Below are 24,234 nucleotides of genomic sequence, written 5' to 3'. Positions count from 1 at the left end.
GATGGATGGACAGATGAACAGTTAGTTGATTGTGAATAATAGTGAGGGGTCGGAATGGTGAGGGACGGAAGAACAAATGGATTGAAGGACAGACAAAGGATTTCATGTCTAAGAGGACCAATGGATTGTGGGATTGGATTGAAAGGGATTCATGGATTGAGGTTGTTGGAGTGGATTGAGAAGGTTGAAAGTGGGTTGAGAAGGGGAAGATCACACCGGGGATGAAACAGGCGAATATCACAAGAAATCCCCCCTCCCCCTCTCTCATCCCCAATCCCCTGGACGAAGGGCAAACATCTACCTACACACACACACACACACACACACACACACACAAAAAAAAAAGTGTCTGGGAAATTCCTACGTGTTCATGAATGTCCTCCCAGGGGGCCAATTTCCACAACCGCAACAATATATCATTTTAAAATTTCTTTTTCTTTTTCCATTTGGCATTTCCTTTGTCCATTCTATTTATCATTTGTGGAGAGTCTGAGAGCAAGTATTTATCCCCATTTAATTTACTGTTGGAATAATTACTAGTAATCGGCGTCCACAACCATCCTTGACCTCGTTGCAGAGCGTCTGCCGAGGTCCTCACTTTTTCACCTTCATTCGCTTTTAAATTCGTTTTCTCTGCGACCGCTCGAGCATTTGACAAGACTTTCAACATAGGAGCGCCTACCCAAGGAGAAGTTTTGAACAAAATTATATGACGATTGGATGGACAATGTGTCCGGCGTTTCAAAATCTGGTTTCTGCAGGCATGGGGATTGCACGGTGCTTCCCATATCAGGAATAAACCACCTTGACCTCGCTTCGCTCCCTCGGCCAAGTTATTGAACCTATGCAGGACCAGACTCGGTGGCTTAATGGTTAAGAGAGTCTGCTCTGAGTCTGGGAGGTCGTTATTCAAACCCCATCCGAATCATTCCATGGACTTTTAAAATGGTCCATGTTGCTTCCTAGGTTGGCGCTCAAGAGTTTAAAAGGCTAGAGCAGGGACAAAACAACGCTGGGAAGGCAATGGCAAACCAGCCAGTACAACCCTGAGCAAGAAACTGTTTCGTCAGCACCGACGTGCTGTCGAGAGTATGGTACATCGAAATAGAATGAAATGTATGCAGGAAAGTATTCATTCTTCCCAAGAACTGAGGATCTGGAATCGGCTCCAGTGAACGGCGGTCAATATTATACCATCCATTACAGTCTTCCAAAGAGTTAGCTCTACAAGTCGTTAGAATGATGCAAGCCACATGGTGGCTTGAGGATGATGTAAAATATAAAGCACATCATTCAAGCAATGGCAAGTGTGCGTGCGTGCGTGCGTGCGTGCGTTCGTTGTTTCGTTTCGTTTCGTTTCGTATATTTTTTTGGTTTGTTTTGTTTTGTATATTTTTTTGGTTTGCTTGTTTTTAACTCTATATATGTATTTCATTGGGTTTTACTCGCTGCTCTCTTTTAATTCATCACTTCTTCACTTGCACCATCGATCATTGATGTTATCCTCGTACCAACCCAGTATGGCTTCCAGAGTGAGCTGCTCAAAGAGATTACTTTGACAAGACGAGACAAGGGAAACCTGTTTGGGGACAGCAGCTATGGCTGGCAGGATGGCCTCGACGTATGCGCGCTCACATTTGCGCGGTTTGGTGGCAGTGTGTATTTGGTTTAAGGATCTAACTGTCTTTCGTAAAGAGTAGGTGAAATATCACTGGCACTTTGGCCACATCTGGATTCCTTCCAATTTCAGTCTAAAGTCAGGCATGGCCAGCCACTATGTGAAAGACTTGGCCTAAATGACTTCCATGGCACGAGAATGAAGGAATAAGTGGATTTGGGGGCATTATCTGGCCTATTTTCGTCTGCCACCGTAGATGGATGGAGGTTATGTTTTCACCCCTGTTTGTTTGTCTGTGAGCACGATCTCTTAAAGTTGTGGACGGCTTCTGACAAAACTTAGTGGACCGGTTGGATGTGTGACACGGAAGAATTGCTTCGATTTTGGTGAGGATCCGGATATGATGATTAAATTTTTTTCAAGTGATTCTTCACCATTGAGTTTTGGAGCCCAAAACGATAATACATGATATTTCAAAAGTTGTGGACGAGGTATGACAAAACGTAGTGGATGAGTTGGGTAGGTGACAAAAACAAGCCGATTCGATTTTGATTCAGGTCCGAATCCAGATCTGGATTATCAGTGGGATACAAAACGTAAACCGTTTAGCCTGGTGGAGGTATGCACTCTACCGAGTGCCGTTCTAGTTGCATTTGTCTGTCGGCAAAGCCATTATTTGTTGTGTGCACGTGCACGTCGCTGTATTCCTTCAAGGTTGTTTCAAACGACCACCTCGTATCGTTCTACCTCCCCTCCCTTCCCAATCTTCCTCTCTGCTGAATTGAATGATCTGGATTTAAAATCACAAATCAAAGTTTCGCTCCATTACTTGTGTGTAATGTCATGTCTTATTACCTCCGCCACCAAAGGTGGATGGAGGTTATGTTTTCACCCCTTCACCGTTTGTCCATTTCTGAACAAAATATCTCAAAAAAGTTGTGGACTGATTTGGACAAACCTTGGTGGAGAGGTTGGGTATCTGACAAGGACGATTCGATTTTGGTGAAGATCTGAATATGGATTCGGATATGAGAATTATTTAATTTTTCAAGTGATTATTCACCATTGGGAGATGGGGCGAAAAACGATACATAGCAGGATATCTCAAAGTTATGGATGGATTTGGACGAAACTTGTTGGACAGGTTGTGTGTGTGACGAGGAAGAATCGATTCAATTTTGGTGAAGATCCGGATCCAGCTTGTATAATTTTTTAAGTGATTCTTCACCATTGAGTGATATGGCCAACCAGGCGGAGATGTATGCTCTCTACTGAGTGCCGTTCTAGTTATTATAATAGCAATAATATTTTTTGTCCTGCAGGTGTACGAGCATGTCTATGAGACGGTGGACATCAGTGGGAGTCCAGAAGTCAGGGCAAATGCAACTGCGAAGGTACCACCCTCTTTCAAGTCCTTGCGCTGTGTTTTGAGACTCGTGCTCTGTTTCACTGTTTTATACAAGGATATAATTTGTCTGTTTCAATAGATTGTTGTCATAGTTACACCCAATGCACTTCTGCTTGTATAAAAGGATTTATTTGAATTGAAGTTGGATTGTGGCCTCGATATTGTAATGGATCTTCAGCATCTGTGAGTTTTTCTTATGGAGGAGCTTCATGGTTTTTTTTTTTTTGTCTGTTTAATTGAAGTGCTTTCTGGTCTCTAATCATGTGACTGTAGAAAAACCCTTACATCGGGACTAAATGACATATCTAACCAATGGTTGTGGAAAACGGATGAACTTAAGGAATCGTTAATCCTTTGTTAAATATTTGTCTACTTTATCCTTGCTGTTCAAATTAAAACATACTTTAATTGATATCTGAGCTGACAGGATGGCCAAGAAGTACGCACACTCACCTCTAAGCTGTCTAGCCTGGTTTTGAATCTCGACCCAGCAATAAACTGTCATCAGTGTTTCACAGACTGGGCGATTCATCAATGTGTGTGCCGTCCCTCAGATGGACGTTGTACTGGGCTACCCATCTGCTGGCATTAGTGTTCACCGACCCCACGGTGTTCTTCATGAAGAGTAGGCAAGCTATCGCCAGCACCCTGAACAAATTACAAGTTCGTGCTCGAACATACAGGGGGGCACTGCATCGGCAGCACATCCTCAGCCAATGATGCTACCCCGCAGCCTTGGGCTGCATACAAAAGAAGATTGATAGAGTTGTATACGAGAGATAATGACTTGTCCGTGTTATTTGTAAGTTCAACAACTCGATTTGTTTCCATCAATCTGCACACGAAACTTTACCTCATAAAACATTTGATCAAATGCCCAACTGCATTCCGTAAAGTTGGCGGGCAGCTTAGGCAGTCATTGGCCAACAGGAAATGATGCAATACATTTTTATTTTACAAATAATTTAAGCTCATGAAAGAGCAGACAGGTAAGGTAATAAATGGAAGAAAAACATGGTAGTTATAGTGTAAGAGTGCTTGGATGGTGGAGGGTTAATGGAAGATAAAAAGATAATGGGTAGAGATGGAGACGCACTGCCATCTTGATTGTTTCCCATTGTTTTCATCCCTCGGGAATGTGGTTCCACAAGCAGAAGAAAAGACGAACAAAGGAGTCGAGGTTAGCAGCAAGTCTGGATTTGTAAGTTTAACAAGGAAGGGGTTTGATGGAAGAAGTGTGCATTCTTGACGAGCCTTGGAGGTTTGGATGGTTGAAAGAGCGGAAGGAGAAATCTTGACCATGATCTCCACTAGTATTACTTCAATATGAATCACATATTCTTGTGGGATTGGCAGAGAAGGAAGTTTGGTCGAAATTTTTTTTTTGTTCCAAGAACTGCCTGCAGGCTCCTCTGGCACTGGGCCCTCTGGCACAACTAGAACAGATTTGGAGTTTGCCCAGGGTGATGGTGATAACTTGCCTACTCTTCACGAAAGATACTGCCAGTATGATGTGTCAACTTAAATGTTGAAGCACTAGAAGCAAGGGTGGAATTGAACGTCGTCAGGAAGCTGGTTCGACAAACAGGAGAAAAGAGGAACGAGAGAGTCGAGGTGGGCCATAAGCCAGGATTTTTGAGAGTTTCACGTGAAAGGGCTTCCATATGGGTCCTGGAGGATCTGGTGAGGGTCTGAGTGCAGAAGGAGTTAGAACTGATGAGGTTGTACCAAATATGGGAGACCACCGACTTGCTTGTGGTGTGGGAGCATTGTGCTTTGGCCTCATCTTGGGAATCTGAAATAATGTCGAGAGCTTTAGATTCCACAGATTATCGGAGAGACAGATGTGATGCTGGGGTGCCAGCGCATAGGGAAGAGTAGTACTTAATTGAGATATGGGTCAAAGGCCATACATGGGCTGGAAGTACTTCTGATTTTTCAAACAATGATGGAGTATATCCTTTCTGTGGCCGGCTTTGGAGGCTAGCTTTGCCATATAGTCAGCCCAAGAGAGGTCATAGCTGAGGTTGAGGGATATGAGTTGAAGATCCTGAACTTTTCAATTGCTGACCATGCATAAAGATACATGGGTTGGTTTGACGATCTTTCCAGAACGACGGAGTGAGATTTTGAGAATTGATCGGATTAAAAGGCATGTTCCTTTTGTCAGAACCAATATCTAATCTATTCCTGATCAGCAGGGAGTGGCATAGCTGGTGTGTTCCTATCAGTGGGATGGAGTACTGTACCATACGTGTATGACAAACCATTCTTGGCAAGCCACATATTATGGTGCCCTAGATACCACAGACAGGGCTGCCGAGATAGAGGTATGCAAGCTCACGTCTGAGCTGTCTAGCCTAAGTTTGAATCCTGACCCCGTTAAACTGCCATCCTGGTGTCTCGCAGGGCAGGGGCATTGTGTGCGCCTTCCCTTGGATAGATTTTAAACTTGGTATTCCATCGGCCGGTATTTGTTGGAGGACGTTAAAGATCCCACGGTGTTCTTCGTGAAGAGTAAGCCCATGAACTAATTCCAAATTCCTGCCCTGACTGACTGCTGGCATACATCCAGCATAATAACCGTGCCAAGAAACTGCTTCGGCAGCACCAAAGCTCTGGATAGAGTATTGTACAATTCATCAGATCTGACAGGCTGAAAACTTGATAAGCAGAGTGGGGTGCAAGATTTATTGGAATCCTTAGATATTTCCAGAGCAACCACCCTAAGATTAAGGGCCTCCACTATTGTGGAGAAAGAATAAGCAGCAGCATGCACAAATTACATGGACATCCTTGAAGAGCTGGTGGGGGAGTCTTCAGGCTGAGAGTAGGAGCTGGAATGGAGGACAGGTGGTTTAATAATCAAAAACAAAAGGTCGAGATAAAAATGAGGAACATAGTGGAAATAGATGACCGAGTTGATCCAACTACAAAAGGAGGGGTTCCGGAGCACTGGAGTCATCGTTTATGGAGATGAGGAACAAGACTGGGCCCAAGATACTGCCTTGTTGTACTCTAGCTTCCGCTAGAAGGTGTTAGGAGCTGAGGGGAGGGATTTCTATTGATATCAATGTGTTGACCACTGATGGAGGAAGTCAGTCTGGTTGAAGCTGGCTTTGCACGTTGCAGGCAGCGAGCTTGACTTGGCAGACTGAATATCTGAGATGTCCCGGGAGACTATCCATCCTCTTCTTTGAGAATTTGGGCCTCCATCCATTTCTGAGGGAATCGGCAGCATGTCCAAAGTCAAATGGCCGGGACAGAATCGGAACCAATTGTCAGAGAATGAGCTATTTGAAACTAGGAAAGACGAGATCAGCAGTGATAGATTCCATGACTGCTTGTAATTTAAGCTAATTGGCCTATATTTGAGAGGATCTGTTTTTCCCACTCCTTGTTATTGGGATTGATGTGGGCAGACTGGAGATGGCAAGAGCAGCAGAACAGGATTTCAGAACATGGACTTCTCTTTAAAATTGGGAGTCTGCTTACTGGTCTGTCAGTGAGGAGATTGATCTTTGCACCCTTCTCGTTTTGGCAATGATCTTCGTCATTTCCCTAGCAGACAGTAGGAGGCTGAAGAGAGAAGGCAGTGGAAAAACACGGACAGCACTGCAGGATTTGAGAAGACAGGCACTATGGGACCTTTGAGGCTTATTCAAGCCTATAGAGAACCTTTTATACCTTTTCAGTGACGTAGGCACTTGGGGCAAGGTGGGGGACAGGGAGAGATGGGTTGAGCACACATGCTTTAAAGGCAAACACAGAGCGAAGACATTCTGCCTTATTTCGAGCAGAGTCTGTATTGAGATAGAAGAGCAGACACGAAAGAGATTTAAAAAGGTGTCGCCAGTGCTTTGGGGAGAGGCAGGTTATTGGGTTCAGCTTTAAGGTTAGCCAGATGATGTTTTCTCAAGATGAAAACATTTGTTACAAGCCTTGCAGTCATGTTGGCCTTCTATGGTGAGAAAGCATGCTGCTTTATAGCAACCGCCTGCTACAGGATTCATTGTGCCAGGGTCAAGAGATGGCACCTCCAAGCTCCAGAAAAATGGGGATAAGCTTATGTAAGACAAAGCAGGTTTTGTGAAGTTATTTCCAGATGGAGTCCATATCAGATGCAGAGGAGATAGAAAAATCAATTATTTTGTTCGAGGACAGATTGCAGTCCCTGCCAGTCACCTCGAGCGAACATCCAGACCCTCTGGCACTGTGGTAGTTCCACAACAAAACCCAGGGAGATTTGGATTTTAACAGGTTTTATGGAACGTTGGTCATTGCCAGGTCCAGGAGCCTGGTGTTGGCTTAACGGTTAGGGTGCTGGCTTGGGATCCTAGGATCCTGAGTTTGAATCCTGGTCGATCGTTGAATTAACGCCAGGGGGGTTAACTCGGCCTGTCATCCTTCCAAGGTCGGCAAAATGAGTACCAGCTCACTGGTAATTGGGGCACTTCATCAGTGGCACAAACACACTTCCAGAAAAATGATGCAACCATAAGCCACAGGCTGCATACTAAACATCAACAACTACAGACTTGGCATTTAATATGGAATATTTTTTTGTGGGGGTGAACTTACTTTTCAAGATGACTTAGAACCAAAAGTTCATTGGAATTATGTTGAAATTATTCTAGATTTTGTTAATGTGACCGTTAAAAGAAACAAAAACCACATTTGACATTTCAAAGCAAATAAATTGATCCTTGAAAGTGATGTAAACTGATATCGAAATCAATTCACGGACAGTACTGTGTTAAACTTCTGTACGTTTTCCAGAACTAGCTCTTTATTTTACACATGAGCCAAAAAAAATTTCAACAAAAACAAAAGTTAAATCGTGACTGGGATTACGGACAGTAAAATTACAGTTCAGTACTCCGTGTAACCCCCACGAGCATTCAGGAGAGCACGTACACGTCGAGGCATGCTGTTCACGAGATTTGTCAAGGTTTGGACAGGAATCGCTTGCCATGCAGTGACAATAGCCTGCTGCAATTCATGCACAGAGGTAGGCTGCTGGACCAAGTTGTCGATTTGACGTGTTAATTCTGCCCACAAGTTCTCAATCGGATTCATATCCGGGGACATGGCAGGCCACTCCAAATGCTCGACACCACGGTCAACAAGAAAGTGTTGGATCATGCGAGCATGATGAGGCCATGCATTGTCATCTTGGAAGACAAAGTTTCCTCAAGGCTGCATGAGCAAATGGAAGCAATGTTTCTTCCAGAATGGCCCTGTACTTGAACTGGTTCAGGTTTCCATTCAGAACAACCAGGTCAGTTTTGCCCCCTGCATGAAAAGCAGCCCAAAGGGTCACCCCACCACCTCCAGCTTGGACTCTTGGCACTATACAATCTTCGTTGTAGGCTTCATGCACTTGTCTGCCTACTCGGACGTGGCCATCTTGACGATAGACCAGAAATCTAGACTTGTCACTGAAGATCACGTGATTCCATTGTCCTGGCTGCCATTAACGGTGCTCTCTGGCCCATTGCAATCGGCGCTGGCTGTGTTGTCTGGTCAGGCGTGGCTTTCTCAGGGGACGCCTGGCACGATAGCCTGCTTGAACCAGTCGTTGGTTGACTAGCCTTCTGGATACAGGCACATTTGTCAGTTGCTGCCACTCAGCCCTAAGCCGATTAGCTGACTTGGTACGGCCATTGCAGACTAACCGGTGCAGCTGGCGATCATCTCTCCTTGTGATTCTGCGGGGACGTCCTGGTCTCGGTATTGGAGTAGGGACACCCCTCTGAGCATTTCGTTTCAGGATCTTTGACACCTGACCTTGTCACTATGTCAGTATGAAGTACCTCATGCCATACTGCCAAGCAATAGCACGCTGTTTCATGCCGGAATTTCGTAAAGCCACCACTCCATGACAAACAGCATTGTCAAGTTGACAGACCATCTCCAGAGGAAGCGGCAATAACTTTTGTAGATGTGCAGCAGTTGTTTTCCACTAATACAGAACCAACAACCCTTATATACCCGATTGTGAAGCCAATCGTCAAATGTACCTGTCCTTACAATTTGTCACGCCACCTGTGATATAATCCTGTTATTGACTTCTTGCTGTGACAGACAATCAGTGACATGGTTCTTTTGACAAAGAAATCAACGAAGCGTAAAAGAAACTCACCAGATTGATATACTGAGTTCAGAAAGTAAACCCAAGTCAAGAATAAAAAATATATTCCATATTAAATGCCAAGTCGCGTCGGCCAACGGAAGGAAATCTCATTTCCTTTCACAAAGCCCGAAACAAGTGTGTGTCCACCCTCAGGAGAGCCAGGAAACAATATCTCTCCGTTCTCAGGACAGAACTCTCTTATCTGTCTCCCTCTTCCAAATCCTGGTGGTGTCTGGTCAAATCTGTTTCTGGTGTTTGTTCCCCCTCCATCCCCTCCCTCACCTCAAACGGCCACACGGCTGATTCCTCACGTGAAAAAGCTGAATGCCTCAACTCTGTGTTTGCCTCTAAATCTTGTGTCCCAAACCCATCCCTCTCTGTACCCACCGTACCCAGTCATACCCAGCTGCTCCTGGACTCTGTGTCCTTTCCTCCTGACAAGGTGGAAAAGTTTCTGTCAACCCTCGACTCTGATTCTGCAACTGGACCTGACGGCATCAGCCCACTGGTCCTAAAAGCCTGTTCTTCTGCTCTTTCACTCCCTCTCTCTGTTCTCTTCACCCTCTCTTTTGCTCCAGGTCATCTGCCATCTGCTTGGAAATCTGCCAACATCACCGCTTTGCACAAAAAGGTGCAAAAACAGATCTCAGCAACTCCAGACCAATCAGCCTTCTCCCAATTATCAGCAAAGTCATGGAATCAATCATTGCTTCAGATATGAAATCTTTCCTCTTCTCCAATGGCTTGATCTCTGATCATCAATTTGGTTTCAGATCTGGTCACTCTACTCTGGACATGCTGCTTCTGCTTTCTCAACAATGGATGGAGGTCCTCAATGCCAAACAGGAAATTAGAGCTGTCTCCCTTGACATATCACGTGCCTTCGATACGGTCTGGCACCCCGCTCTGCTCACCAAACTCTCCTCTTTTGGTATCCATGGAAATCTCCATGCATGGCTGGCGGACTTCCTCTCTAGTCGTAGTCAACGTGTGGCCCTGAATGGGTTTCTCTCATCTCCTCTTCCTGTTCAGGCTGGAGTTCCCCAAGGCAGTGTTCTGGGCCCTGTGCTTTTTCTGGTCTTCATCAATGATCTCTCTGACTCTCTTGAAAATCCTCTCTATCTCTTTGCTGATGACTCTACTCCCTGTCGCTCCATTCTTCATCCCTCAGATCGGCAGTCTGCAGCCTCCTCACTCTCTGCAGACCTGGACAAAATCACAGACTGGGCATACAAGTGGAACATGTCTTTCAATCCTGACAAATCTCACACTCTTACGATGTCTCTCCGAAAAGACCGACTGGACAACCCTCCCATCCACTTTCTCTGAATAATCCTCTCCAAGAAGTTCTGTCACTCAAGCTTTTGGGTCTCACTATCTGCCATGATCTTTCCTGAGAAAACCACATTTCAAATCTGGCCTCCAAAGCCAGTCGCCGACTGGGCATCCTCCGTCGTGCGAAGTCCTTCCTTGGCACACCTGAGCTCCTCACCACATACAAGGCTTTCATCCGCAGCTCAATGGAATACTGCTCTCCCCTCTGGGCTGGGTCACCTGCCTCACACCTAGCACGTCTTCACGCTGTTGAAACCAAAGCATTCAGAATCATTGGAATCTCCCGCGATGAAGCTAACTCCAAGGGCCTCTCACTCACTCACCGCAGGCAGGTTGGTGGTCTTTCCGTCTTCTACCGACTCCTCTCTGGCCTTGCCACCCCAGCTCTCTCTGGGCTCTGTCCAGCAAATATTCCTACAGGTCGCACAAGATCTGCCTGCAACCCTCTTATGGTTAAACTGCCAAAATCAAGACTCTCTGCTCACCTTCACTCCTTCATTCCTCTTTTCTCCCGCCTCTGGAACAAACTCCCTCACTCTCTTCAATCCCACTCCACCCTCCAAGTCTTTAAAACAGCTGTTCACCACCATCTCTTATCTTCCCTCATCCAAAACATTGATCTTTTCTATCCCCGCTAATTTCACCCCAATGCCACTTTTTTGAAATACCAACTTCTGTCCTGGAAGTCCTTGGTGTCCTTGTGTTTGATACTTCTGCCACCCCCCTCCCCCCAAGCCCTCTCCCTCCCACACATCTCCCTGCTCTTAAATGTTGTGTGCCCTCAAGTGTTTGTGTGCTTCCCCTTCTCCTGTCTTCCGCTCCCTCTTTTTATATATTTTGTTTGTCTGGTTGATTTGTTTGTGAAGTAAATGTCAGCTCTTTCACGAGCCTCGATTCAGTATACAAAAAAAAAGAAGAAAAAAAAAGAAGTCTGTTGTTCCAGGAGAGAGAGAGGGCTTGGCAGTTGCAGATATCCCAGTTGACAGAGATCTGGGTTGAGAAGTTTATCGATTGGATTAGACCCCCAAAGTGGAGAAGAGGCCGGAGCAACAGTACCATTGCTGGGTGTTGCAGAGCCAACCCTCATCCAGCTGGCATTGCGGTCGTTGGGATAGATTTCCCCACGCACACAAAGAGAAGGGTTAAGCAATTGGTTCACTTTGTCTTTCTACAAATGTCAGTTTATGATCGAGTGTTACGGATTCGTCACTTCCGTTGTTGTGGTTTTCATCCACTGTAAACATTTTTGATTCCATGTGCTATTATTGTTGTCGTTTAAGGGAAAATGAGATTACGAGTTTCAAAAGGTAAAAAAGTTAATGTTTTAAATGAAACCGGAACCGGAGGACGAGGAAGAGGAGAGAGAGAAGGCGGAGCGAGTGAGTTCGACAAGAAAGCCGAGCTGCTTTGAAGTCTGGAGCGAACGTTGGCGAACGAGAGTCACGAGTGAACTTTGGGTTTCCCGGGAAAGGGATTCCTGCGACAGAGTTGTCATCGCTGTGACAGATAAACCTGCGTGACAGGTTTTGCGGTCGATTCCGAGGAGAATCGTTGGATTGCCGTTATGCCACGAGAACGGGCCGTTGGCCATTTTACCTCGCACAGGACTTGCGCTTCGCTCAAGGTTTTTCATCTTGCTTCAACCATTTTACCCACATTCAGACGTTAATCTGGTGTGCGTGTGTAACGCGGCTTTTGAGTGCGAAATCTGCGGTTCGCCAATTTGGAGCCGTGGAACGTCCATACCTGAGGGTGTGATTTCCCAGTCGCCTTGAAGGCACCTTTACGCAGCTTTGGCCGTGTGACTGTGACCGTCATCCGAACAGGATTCTGGTCTCGATACGACATCGTACGGACGATCACTGGAGTGGATCGACTTTGGCTTGATGCCGGAATACGACTTTGGCTTGATGCCGGAATAGACATTGGGAAGGTTCTTCTTTTCGCTCACTTGGAGCACAGTGAGTTATATTGTACGAGCCTGATGGTACCATCATAGGAAATATATATTGGTTGTACATTACGGTGGAGCTTAAAAAATTTTAAAAACCTAGATTTTTATTTTTGAAAGTCTTACCCCCTTAATCTGTTCCATATAATATAGAAACACTGTATAAAAAGTTTGAGCACTAAATTATTATGTTTAGGGGTAGCTCAAGGGCCGCAAAGATTATGAAAATTATAAAAATTCAACGAATTACGAGTATATCAGACTATATCTTAATTTATTTTAAACAACACACTTGAACACAGTATTTATTTTTGAACACGTTAATAGTGAATTCTTTGTTCAGTTTCTGACAGAGTTCATAGTATCAGTCTGACAATGTCCAGCAAACCCCAAATTTATTATTTTCATGGCATCCCGGACAGTGTATGTTTTCTGCTATCAGGGTACATTCTGCGATGGTCCTCGACAACTTGCAGCAGGAATTGCAGCTGAGTTTCATCGCGGGTTATCAACCCACTGTACTCCTGAATGAGTGCTACTCCACGTTCAGCGTAGTCATTGACAACTTTTAGAGAGTTGACTGTTTCTGCAGCCTGCTTGTAGTCGTCTCTGTCATCCCACAAGTCCGGATCAACCACGAGAAATCCATCTGGAAGTTCCATCATTCGCAGAAGTTTCATTGACCTTGCTGTGACGAAATCTTCCAAGTTCTTGTCCTTGAATGAATCAAGAGCAACAGTGATTCGCTTGGAATGATCCTGATCTTGGTCTTCTTCATTCTTCATGGCACTCACCATCAGTCTCTTGGTTGCCGAACTGACCCGACTGTCGAAGAAAGCCAAGCTAACAAGTTCCTGTGACGAGTACCACACGTGATTGGAAAACTTGCGTGATGTTGACTTTGAGATGGCTGGATGGATTTATGAGTATTCAAGCAGTGACTTCAGCAGCAGCAGGTCACTGTAAGGAGCACCTGATGCTTGAGGTGCAGAGATCCAGGCTGTCAGGTAGACACGTACTGTGAATACACACACATCACGTAATCCTCTCTTTTCTGCAGGAGTCAGTTTGAATTGAGCCTTGAACATCCAGATCTTGAGACAGTATATTACTTTGGACATCCAGCGGGCGTGGTGCATTGCTCTGGGTGACATGAATCGCACTCCTCTGGCAGGAGCAGCACCGAGAAAGACAATCACAAGTTCCAAGAATTCTTTATAATCATCTCTCGGCTGACTCTGTTCAAGATGCTTGTTGGCATAATCGATAGTGCCTTGCTTTATGTCTTCCACTAGACTTGCCACGTCATCAGCTGCAATCCCTGGTTCATACTTGGCCATGTCTATGAATCCCCAGTATTCCTGGAAGCGTTTGAAGAGTGTAACCTCGGGAGAAGATTTGGCTCCCAATCCCATACACACTTGGAACACCACCAATTATCAATTCCATAATGTGATGCCTGCAAGCTAGTGACAAGAGCTCCTTCTCAAGGTTCTGCTCTAGGAGGACACAGGCACCAGCGATCCGACCAGTGTTTGAGCTGGTCGTGTCAAAACGCATAGCTCGGATGCTGTCGGCTACGCCCCAGTCTTCAATGGCTCCAAAGACAGCAGCAGCCTGAGCCTCGCCTGTTCCAGATGGAAGCTTGGCAACTGTGAGTAGCTGAGAAACTCCTTTCCCTGAAACCAATACTGGCAGGCGATCAACCTTCTCTTTTCCAATTAGATCAAGGATCAGTTTGCCGTCCCAGTGAACAACAAGGGGAACGTTACCCTGAAACTCCGCCTTTATATTTGCAGATCTCTGGACTCGGTGTTGTACTCTTTGTCGGCGAATTGAGTCTCTGTTTCGAGCAAGTTCATCAATGTTCTGTCCCAAGCTTTTGGCAGTTTCTGCTATAACAAAAACGGCTTTGCGGTCTGACACTTTTGTGCGATCTAGAGCGGCTGCGAGTTCTTCAGTAACGACAGTTTTTTGCCCCCTCTTTCTTTTTCGTGTCTGAAATGTGATGCCTCCAGCAGCTCCCTCACTTGCATTGTCCTCAGTTTCCATCTTTTCACTATCTTCTGCTGAGCTGTTTTCAGATTCAGAACCAGATGAAATCAGTTCAGCTGTAGAAGCTGCTAACTGTTTCATTTGCTCCATTCGCTATCGCCTGGCAAGCATTTCCTCCTCTCTTTTGGACGCCGTTTTCTCCTTCGCAGCAAGCTTTACATCTACTCCAGCCAGCGACCCCCTTCTTCCCTTTTCTCGCTGGGCTAACAAGAAATCCTTGTCTTCTTGTAATACTGACGTATTGGTCAGAGCATCAGCGTGAGCGACGTCAAAAAGGTCTTCAAGCCTGGAAACAAAAGCCGACTCTCTCGCGAGTTGAGTTGGTGACGTTCGCGCTTTGTTCTTTTTCAGAAGACGCCATTCTTCAAATGTCTGCTCAAGCTTGGTTTGGCAGTTTTGATGAGCTCTCATCGGGATTCTAGCTTTCTTCCAAAAGTTAGCTATTTCCGTGATGGTAACATCCGACGATTGTCTTACGGTCTCCTTCAGATCGAAATGGTGATGTAGGAAGAATCCAAGAGCCATACGCAATGATGGCAACTTGCTGCCACTTAATTCAGTCAGTCGCCAAGGAGATACAACTTGGTTTGAGATCTTATTGCTTTTTCCACAGATGACATTTTCAATCAGATATGAATCTGAAAGAAATAGAACATAGCATTAAGAAATTAAGAATCAAGAAAATTCAAACAGTTCTATTAATAATTGAGCAGTGAGCACAATTCCTCAAGCAATTACACAAACATACTGCTGCAACAGTGTTGCAGCTGTTGCTTAGTCAGCATAGTCAGCATAGTCAGTCCATTGAGTCCAAACAGTAAACAAGTCTGAACATGTCTGGAATATAAATTCATGGAAAATTTGCATTATCAATTTATCAGAAAAACAATGGGATTCGGATGATTGGTTGGATAATAGATATGAACCAGTTGAACCACAATGATTATGCTTCTATAATCTGTGATAATATTATACCATGTTTATACACCCATTGTGTCTGATTCTCTGCAAAGCCTGTGATAACTTCGTTTTTATTTTCAAATAGTGTTCTGTGATACACCTATGTACAGTGTTTACTTTTAGATACTATGGTGATAAGCGTTCCCAGGTCAGCACTACATCTCATTTTAGCATTTATTGTCTAGCAGACTCTAGCTCAACGAACATTTTACTCTTTTATTATAACAGATATTGTGTATGTACAATGTACATATTACTACTGTAATTATTTATTTCATGGAGCACAGAGTTTTATAACTTGAAGGTTTTATCTGTGTTCCCAGTAATTAATTTTACCACAATGATTGCATGTTGTATGATGATAGGAGAGAGTGTCAATTTACTTAGTAGTTAAAATTGGGTTCTTAATTTATCAACAGAATTAATCTATTATCAGTAGTATGCGAAATAAAAGGGCGGCCGCAGCTTTGGGGTATCAGAAACTTTACCATCATTGAGCTACCCCTAAATATTGTTCAATTGTGCTCATATTTTGCCTGAATTTTTATTTCTTATATAGGAACAAATTGAGAGGTAAGAAGATCATATTTCAAAAGTTCAAAAATAAGCTCCACCCTGTTGTACATTTGATTACTATTGTTGTTGTCCTGTTATTCTTGTGTGACCTTAATACAATATTTGTTTGTTGGTAACAATTGGTGTGGTTTCACCATTGATCGTTGACACAGAATAACACATCTTTCTGCCGTGACTCCTCTCGGGGCTCGGAGGTACACCGTGACCAGGGGGTTTGGGGAGGAGCACGTAACACGAGGAACAACTTCACTTTAAAAATAGTATTTTGAACATGAATTGGAAAACAAACCTGTAGTTTAGCAGTACTTTGGCTCTGAATTTGTCCCGATCGCATGTGCACAGACAGGAGTGAGATAATGTTCTTACTCTGTCTGTCTGCCTGTCTGTCAGTTAAACAAAATTTAAAATAATTCCAAACAGGAAACTTGATGTTTTTCAGGACGTCATAAAGGACACAAACAAACACACAAAAAAAAATCCAGCACAAGTAACGAATGTAACGTGTTAGATAAGGTGGTGGAAGACGCTGCATCAACTGCAGAAAACGCCTGCAATTTTTTTTTTCTACACCCTTTAAAATCTTTATTTTATTTCAATTGTGTCATATACTTGAACACTGGAGAACCCAAATCGGCTTTGTGGGCCTTTCAAAATCCTTCCGTTTCGCAGGACTTGTACAAAATGTTATGGCATTTTACGTCATCAGGACCAATCGAATTTGTCGCTCGCACACCCAGCCGATATCCTTGATACCTCCGCCACCAAAGGTGGACGGAGGTTATGGTTTCACCCCTTGCTGTTTCTCTATGAGCAGGATATCTCAAAGTTATGGAAAGATTTGGACAAAACTTGGTGGACAAGTTAGGTGTCTGATGAGGGTGATTGGATTCAATTTTGGTGAAGATCCAAATCCACATGCCATTTTTATTCATTTACATAAGTGATTCTTAACCATTGAGAGACCAGGCCAAAAACTATATTTACACCACATGACCAAAAGTATGCAGACACCCCTTCTAATTGGTGGATTCGGTTGTTTCAGCCACACCCTTTGCTGACAGGTATATATAATCGAGCACATAGCCATGCAATCCCCATAGACAAGCATTGGCAGTAGAATGGGTCATACTGAAGAGCTCAGTGACTTTCAACGTGGCACTGACATATGATGCCACCTTTCCAACAAGTCAGTTTGTCAAATTTCTGCCCTGCTAGAGCTGCCCCGGTCAACTAAGTGCTGTTATTGTGAAGTCGAAACGTCTCAGAGAAAAAACAGCTCGGCCGCCAAGTGGTAGGCCACACAAGCTCACAGAACGGGACCGCCGAGTGCTGAAGCGCGTAGCGGATAAAAATCGTCTGTCCTTGGTTGCAACACTCACCTCCACATTCCAAATTGCCTCCGGAAGCAACGTCAGCACAACAACTGTTCGTCGGGAGCTTCATGAAATGGGTTTCCATGGCCGAGCACAAGCACACACGCCTAGGATCACCATGTCCATTGTCCAATGCCAGGTGTCGGCTGAAGTGGTGTAAAGCTCGCAACCATTGGACTCTGGAGCAGTGGAAACGCGTTCTCTGGAGTGATGAATCACGCTTCACCATCTGGCAGTCCGACGGACTAATCTGGGTTTGGAAGATGCCAGGAGAACGCTACCTGCCAGAATGCATAGTGCCAACTGTAAAGTTTGGTGGTGGAGGAGGAATAATGGTCTGGGGCTGTTTTTCATGGTTCGGACTCGGCCCCTTAGTTCCAGTGAAGAGAAATATTAACACAACAGCATACAATGACATTCTAGAATCTAGACGATTGTGCACTTCCAACTTTGTGGCAACAGTTTGGGGAAGGCCATTTCCTGTTTCAGCTTGACAATGCCCCCCATGCACAAAGCGAGCTCCATACAGAAATGGTTTGTCGAGATCGGTGTGGAAGAACTTGATGGCCTGCACAGAGCCCTGACCTCAACCCCATCGAACACCTTTGGGATGAATTGGAACGCCGACTGCGAGCCAGACATAATCGCCAAACATCAGTGCCTGACCTCACTGATGCTCTTGTGGCTGAATGGAAACAAATCCCTGCAGCAATGTTCCAACATCTCGTGGAAAGCCTTCATAGAAGAGAGGAGGCTGTTATAGCAGCAAAGGGGGGGGACCAACTCATATTAATGCCCATGATTTTGGAATGAGATGTTCGATGTTCGGGTGTCCACATACTTTTGGTGTGTGTGCGTGTCGTGACTTGACGTGTCGTGACGTCACGTCACGTCACGTGAAAAAGTAAGTACACCCCATGTAAAGTTTTGACTTTTTCAACATATTTCAACATACAGCTATTTGATCTGCATTTCAACAATATTGATAGATAAAGGTGATATAATATAACAAATATCGTGAAACATTTACATTTTGTAGTCGATTGTATAATTTAAATAAACATAAATGCAAATTTTGCATGTGAAAAAAGTAAGTACACCCTTACATTTATCACTACTTCAAATACCTAAAATTAGAATCAGGTGCACCAGCTCAGGTGCAAATGATGAGAACATCGTTGGACAGGATCTTGGAGGAACCTGTCTTATTTAAACCTCACACATTTAGTTTGGTTTGCTCTTTGTTGTTGAAGTGTGCGGTGTCACCATGCCTAGATCAAAATAGCTCTCTGAGGCCTTCAGAAAGAAGGTTATAGATGTCTACGAGTCTGGGAAGGGATTTAAGAAGATCTCCAAACAATTTGAAATCAATCATTCGACTGTCCGGAAGATCATCTGCAAGTGGAGAAGATTCCAAACAACTGCCAACTTGTTCAGGCCAGGCCGCCCCAGCAAGTTCAGCCCGAGAGCAGACCGCAAGATGCTGAAAGAAGTCTCTAAGAACCCCAGAATGTCATCACGGGACCGACAGGTAGCTCTTGCCACTGTTGATGTCAAAGTGCACGAGTCTACCATTAGAAAGAGGCTGCACAAATTTGATCTACATGTGAGGTGTGCCAGGAGGAAACCTTTGCTGTCCAGAAAGAACATCAGGGCAAGACTAAAGTTTGCCAATGAACACCTAGGCAAATACCAGCACTTCTGGAACAATGTGCTCTGGACAGATGAGTCAAAGGTGGAGCTATTTGGCCACAGTACCAGAAGACATGTTTGGCGAAAACCAAAGACTGCATTTGACCACAAGAACCTGATACCAACTGTAAAGCATGGTGGTGGAAATATTATGGTTTGGGGCAGCTTTGCTGCATCAGGGCCTGGGCAGCTCACCATCATATAATCCACTATGAATTCTTCATTGTACCAGAGGGTGCTTGAGGATAATGTGAGGCCATCTGTCGGAAAGTTGAAGCTCAACCGAAGGTGGACCTTGCAACATGACAATGACCCTAAACATACCAGTAAATCCACCAAGGAATGGCTGAAAAGAAAGAAATGGAGGGTTCTGGAATGGCCAAGTCAAATCCCGGATCTAAATCCCATCGAGATGTTGTGGGGGGATTTGAAACGAGCTGTGCATGCAAGAAACCCCTCAAACATCGCACAGCTGAAATAATTCTGAATGGAGGAGTGGGCAAAAATTTCTCCCAGTCGATGTCAGAGACTGGTAGACAGTTATAAGAAACGCCTACTTGAGGTTGTTTCTGCCAAAGGGGGCAATACCACCTATTAGAGCCAAGGGTGTACTTACTTTTTCCACATGCGAAATTTGCATTTATGTTTATTTAAATTATACAATGGACGACCAAATCTAAATGTTTCATGATATTTGTTACATTATATCACCTTTATCTATCAATATTGTTGAAATGAAGATCAAATAGCTGTATGTTGAAATATGTTGAAAAAATCAAAACTTTACATGTGGTGTACTTACTTTTTCACGTGACTGTACTTGAAAAATGTATCTCATGATATTTCAAAAAGATGTGACTACTTTTGACAAAACAAGGTAGATGAGTTGGGTGGGTGACGAGAACAAGCCGACTAGATTTTTGGTTCAGGTCCAGATCCAGATCCTGGATATTGGTGGGATACAAAATGTAAACTGTTCAACCTGGCGGAGGTTTGCGCTCTACCGAGCGCCGCTCTAGTTACTTCCGCCACCAAAGGTGGATGGAGGTTATGTTTTCATCCCTGTCTGTCTGTTTGTTGCTTGCAAAATCCAAGATTTTTCAAGTATATTGGTTGGTTGCGTTTGTTATTCTGTTTGTTTGTCTGTCTGTCTCTGTCACTGGCCTACAAGTCACAATTCTAAACCAATCGTCATGAAACTTCAAGTTGTAGAGGTCGTCAGAATTGAGAAGCCTGTTGATTTTGAGGTTAGGTCACCTGGAGGTCAAATTTATAAAATCGCCATTTTTAATCCGATTGACTTGAAAATTGAGCAGCATTTGCATATTGAGTCACTAAATTGGAAAAGCAACTATTTTTGAGGTCAAAAGGTAAAAGTTCCAAAATCATCAATTTTCATCCAAATGACTTGAAAATTTTATAGCATTTGTATAGTGCCTCACTGAATTGGGAAGCCATGTAATTGTGAGGTCAAAAGGTCAAAGGTCAACTCTATGTCAAACTTCTAAAATCATTAATTTTCATCACTTTTCATCCTATTGACCTGAGCTTTGATCAACATCGTCAATTTTAATATTGATGAAATGGACAATTTGCTGGATCAATAATGCAATCTTTTGGGGGGGGGGGAGCGGGGGTAGGAGGGTGGATTTTGCAAGTATCGTGCTCTGCATGACGTCTGCCTGTTTGTCTTTGTTTGTTTGTCTGCTGTCTGTCCGTTTGTGAACAATATATCTCAAAAAGTTGTGGATTTATTTGGATGAAACATGTTGGACAGGTTGTGTGTGTGACAAGGAAGAATCGATTCAATTTTGGTGAAGAATGTTTCTACGTCATTCTAAAATACGCAATTTGGTGTTTGATGATTTTTGACCGTGATATATTTCATCGTTACGTATCCAATCTCAACCAAATGTGACAGGACGACAATTTTTATTTTTTTTATTTTTTTTGGTATACAAGATCGAGGCTCGTGTAAGAGCTAACATCAATCACAAAAAAAAGAACAACGAATGGACACACAAAACATACAAAAAAGGGAGCGGGAGACAATATGGGGAGAGAGAGAGGGAAGCACACAAGTACAACAGCAGAGAACAGACAACGGAAGATCTGTGGGAGGGAGAGGGCTTTGGCGGAGGAGGCATGGGAAGGCGGGGGCGGGGGATGGGGAGGGGGGTGGTAAAGTATAAAACACATGGATTTGCTGGAACTTCCAGGAAAGAAAAAAAGTCGGTATTTTCAAAAAAAAAGTGGTTTTGGGGTGAGTTAACGGGGGTAGAAAAGATCAAGGTTTTGGATAGGGGAAGATCAGAGATGGTGGTGAACAGCTGTTTTAAAGACATCGAGGGAGGAGTGGGATTGAAGAGAGCGAGGGAGTTTGTTCCAGAGGCGGGGGTAAAGAGGAGTGAAGGTGAGCAGAGAGTCTTGATTTTGGCAATTTCACCAGAAGAGGGTGAAGGTGGTCACAATGAAGGTTGTAGCGAATCCATTTGCCCCCTACCCCAAAGAGGTTTTCCCCGCCAATGGGGATGCGTATTGAGGTGTATATCCGTGGTAACTTAGCTTCATCAGGGCATTTTTCCAAGGACGCTTCCAATAACAAAACTAGTGATAATTGCATAATATTCATGTTATTAATAATATTTTCTATTATATAATACTAATAATATCTCTCCCTCGCCAAGGTGTGTTTTGTCCTTTAACAAACACCGTGTTAACGTGTATAAATAGCTTATCATGCCGTTTTTGTCCTTTTTTGAGCACCGGCCCTTGCCAGAAGTAAAAATATTGTTGCAGATCCCGGGTTCGTCGGCGTACTAAGGGGGGTTTAAGCCCTGCTCCCCACAACCACAACTACTAAACTCGTGGTCGATGGGTTGCTAGGCAACTCCAGCCGCCGAACCCGCAGCCGCGCATGGAAGGGTTAACGGTCACAACCGGAATACCTTCGGACACACGCAGCCGTGAGAACGGGGACTGAATCCCGCACGAGTCGCGCTGATTCTTGACGCCCGAGCGGTTGTGCGTCGCGTGATCCGCGCCGTTTAGGATATCGAACCCGATCGAGCGGTTTTAATTCGGGGCGATGCTCGGTCAATATGGGAAAGGACAATGACGGCCAGGTTGGAAGTACCAAACACAGGATTTATTCACGATATATACAGAACATGGACAAAGCGAAGAATCTTAACGGCCTTACCTATGGCCCCAGACAAGGGCCCTCATTCGTTTGGGGAAGGGGGGGGGGGGGGGAAGAGGGTAATGCGCAAGAAGCGCAGCCGCTTCATGCAGCTCGTTCGGATGGGCTCGGTCGTGTGAATGGGCTTTGGGGACGAAAGCCCCAGGGCACCAACAGCCGGAGATGATCGTGGCAGGGACGGCGATCGATGACGCACATGTACCAGGAACCAGAGGAGCGTGCAGTATGCAGGAGCCAAGCGAGAGAGTATAGCAGGAGCCCAGCGCACGCATCAGAGAGAGAGTCTAGCAGGTTCTGGGCCGTGTTTTATAACCCCCCGAAACCCTACCCGAATGTTCCGTGGGTCTCAATTGGCCGCTTGGGGTCACGTGACGTGACAGCCCCTCATTGGTCACCCTCGGCCACTCCCTTTATCTCCCATTGGTTGCAGCTCTCATTGGCCACTGCCTCAGCCACTCCCTTTAGCTCCCATTGGTTGCTCACTGCTCCTCCTACGGGCCTGCAGGGCCTGGCCTAGTCCCATGACGAGGCACTTTCGGCTTCAACGAGGCCTACTATCATCCTGCCTGCCTCAACGCATACTAACACTGGAAAGGTCTATGCTTTACATTTAATAAAAAAATAACTAACTATAGGAGGCTACATATTGTGGTGTAACTAACTATAGGGGGGGGTTGCCTTTATTCACAAAACTGCAACATTATTATAAACCACAAACATGTACGATTACCTCTTTAAACAGTCGCTAATGCTGTTTAACACAAAACTGAAAGGGAGGAAACCCGGGGTGTGTTCAGTTTCCAAGCAGCTAGCTGGCGCTTGCCAAGCCAGCCGTTCCTTAACGGTTTTGAATGTTGTGCTTACTCAAATGCTTAAGTCACTTGGCGAGTGCTCTACAAGAAACTTGGTAAATGAACAACCCTCGCCCTCCCCTCACCCCCCTCCCGCACCCCAATGTTATTGAGGCCCGACGTTAGATCTACTGTAATCTATATATCCCAGAGAAGAATGACCCTTCCTAGCACTACCGTAGTGAACGGGTGTACTAGTTATATAAATTCCGTATTGTGATTTTCTGATCTACTCTGAGATACAAAACGTAAACTGTTCACCAGGCGGAGGTTTGCTCTCGACCAAGTGCCGTTCTAGTTAGTCATGTTTTCGGTAATAGAAGTACATTTTATGTCGTTGTCATTATGCACGGCTATTTTAGGTGTTTCGGAGGACTTGGCTATCGATGAACATTTACTGTTCGGATTGAATTATTGATATAATCGGCATAGCATCTTGACATTTATAACGAATGGTCTGCGTGTGCATCACTTGCAGCATTGTTGGGTATTAATCTAGTTGTGATCGCCCGACAGGCCACCGTTGCTGCATTTGCAGCGAGTGAGGGCCATGCTCACCCCAGGGTGGTGGAGCTTCCCAAGACTGATGAGGGTCTTGGCTTCAACATAATGGGCGGCAAAGAGCAGAATTCGCCCATCTACATCTCCCGAGTCATCCCTGGAGGAGTGGCAGATCGCCATGGGGGACTTAAGAGGGGTGACCAGCTCCTATCTGTTAATGGCATGGTAAGCTACTCAAAACTAGTTTTCGGAAATATATTATGATTGCATCATGTATGTTGGAATAGTCATATTACTGTGCTATCATATCTGTTGGTATTGGTGATATTTCTGTCAATTGAACAGATCCATTGCAGTTGGTGCATTCAGCTCGTTAATCCATTAATAATTCAGGGTTAAAAGCATCTGCTTGATCATGCTTATTGGATAAACAACGGCCTTGCACATCGCTGAAGTTGAAGGTGACTAGTTTTAAATGATACACCCCTGAAATTATACCGTAAAAATGATACACCCTACCACTTCCCATGTCGTTATTTTTGTGAAACAGGTCTGAATTGCATTTCACTGTCGAGG

The 24,234-nt window shown here is 44.6% G+C and overlaps 1 protein-coding gene across 2 annotated transcripts in view; it reads left to right on the top strand.

The window, feature by feature from the left end:
- Positions 1 to 24,234, top strand: part of LOC137412532 (protein lin-7 homolog C-like) — a 35,985-nt gene that overhangs the window by 5,418 nt on the left and 6,333 nt on the right. For both annotated transcript variants that reach the window (XM_078769817.1, XM_068097859.2), the window contains exons 3-4: positions 2,941 to 3,012; positions 23,674 to 23,883. In XM_078769817.1, the coding sequence (XP_078625943.1) occupies positions 2,941 to 3,012; positions 23,674 to 23,883 (282 nt within the window). The remainder of the gene's footprint in view (positions 1 to 2,940; positions 3,013 to 23,673; positions 23,884 to 24,234) is intronic.

The sequence above is a fragment of the Myxine glutinosa genome, chromosome 1 (assembly GCF_964187855.1).
Source record: "Myxine glutinosa chromosome 1, kmMyxGlut1.1, whole genome shotgun sequence".
Taxonomy (NCBI): Eukaryota; Metazoa; Chordata; class Myxini; order Myxiniformes; family Myxinidae; genus Myxine; species Myxine glutinosa.
Note: the sequence above shows the minus strand (reverse complement) of the source record. Positions and strands in the feature narration are given on the sequence as shown.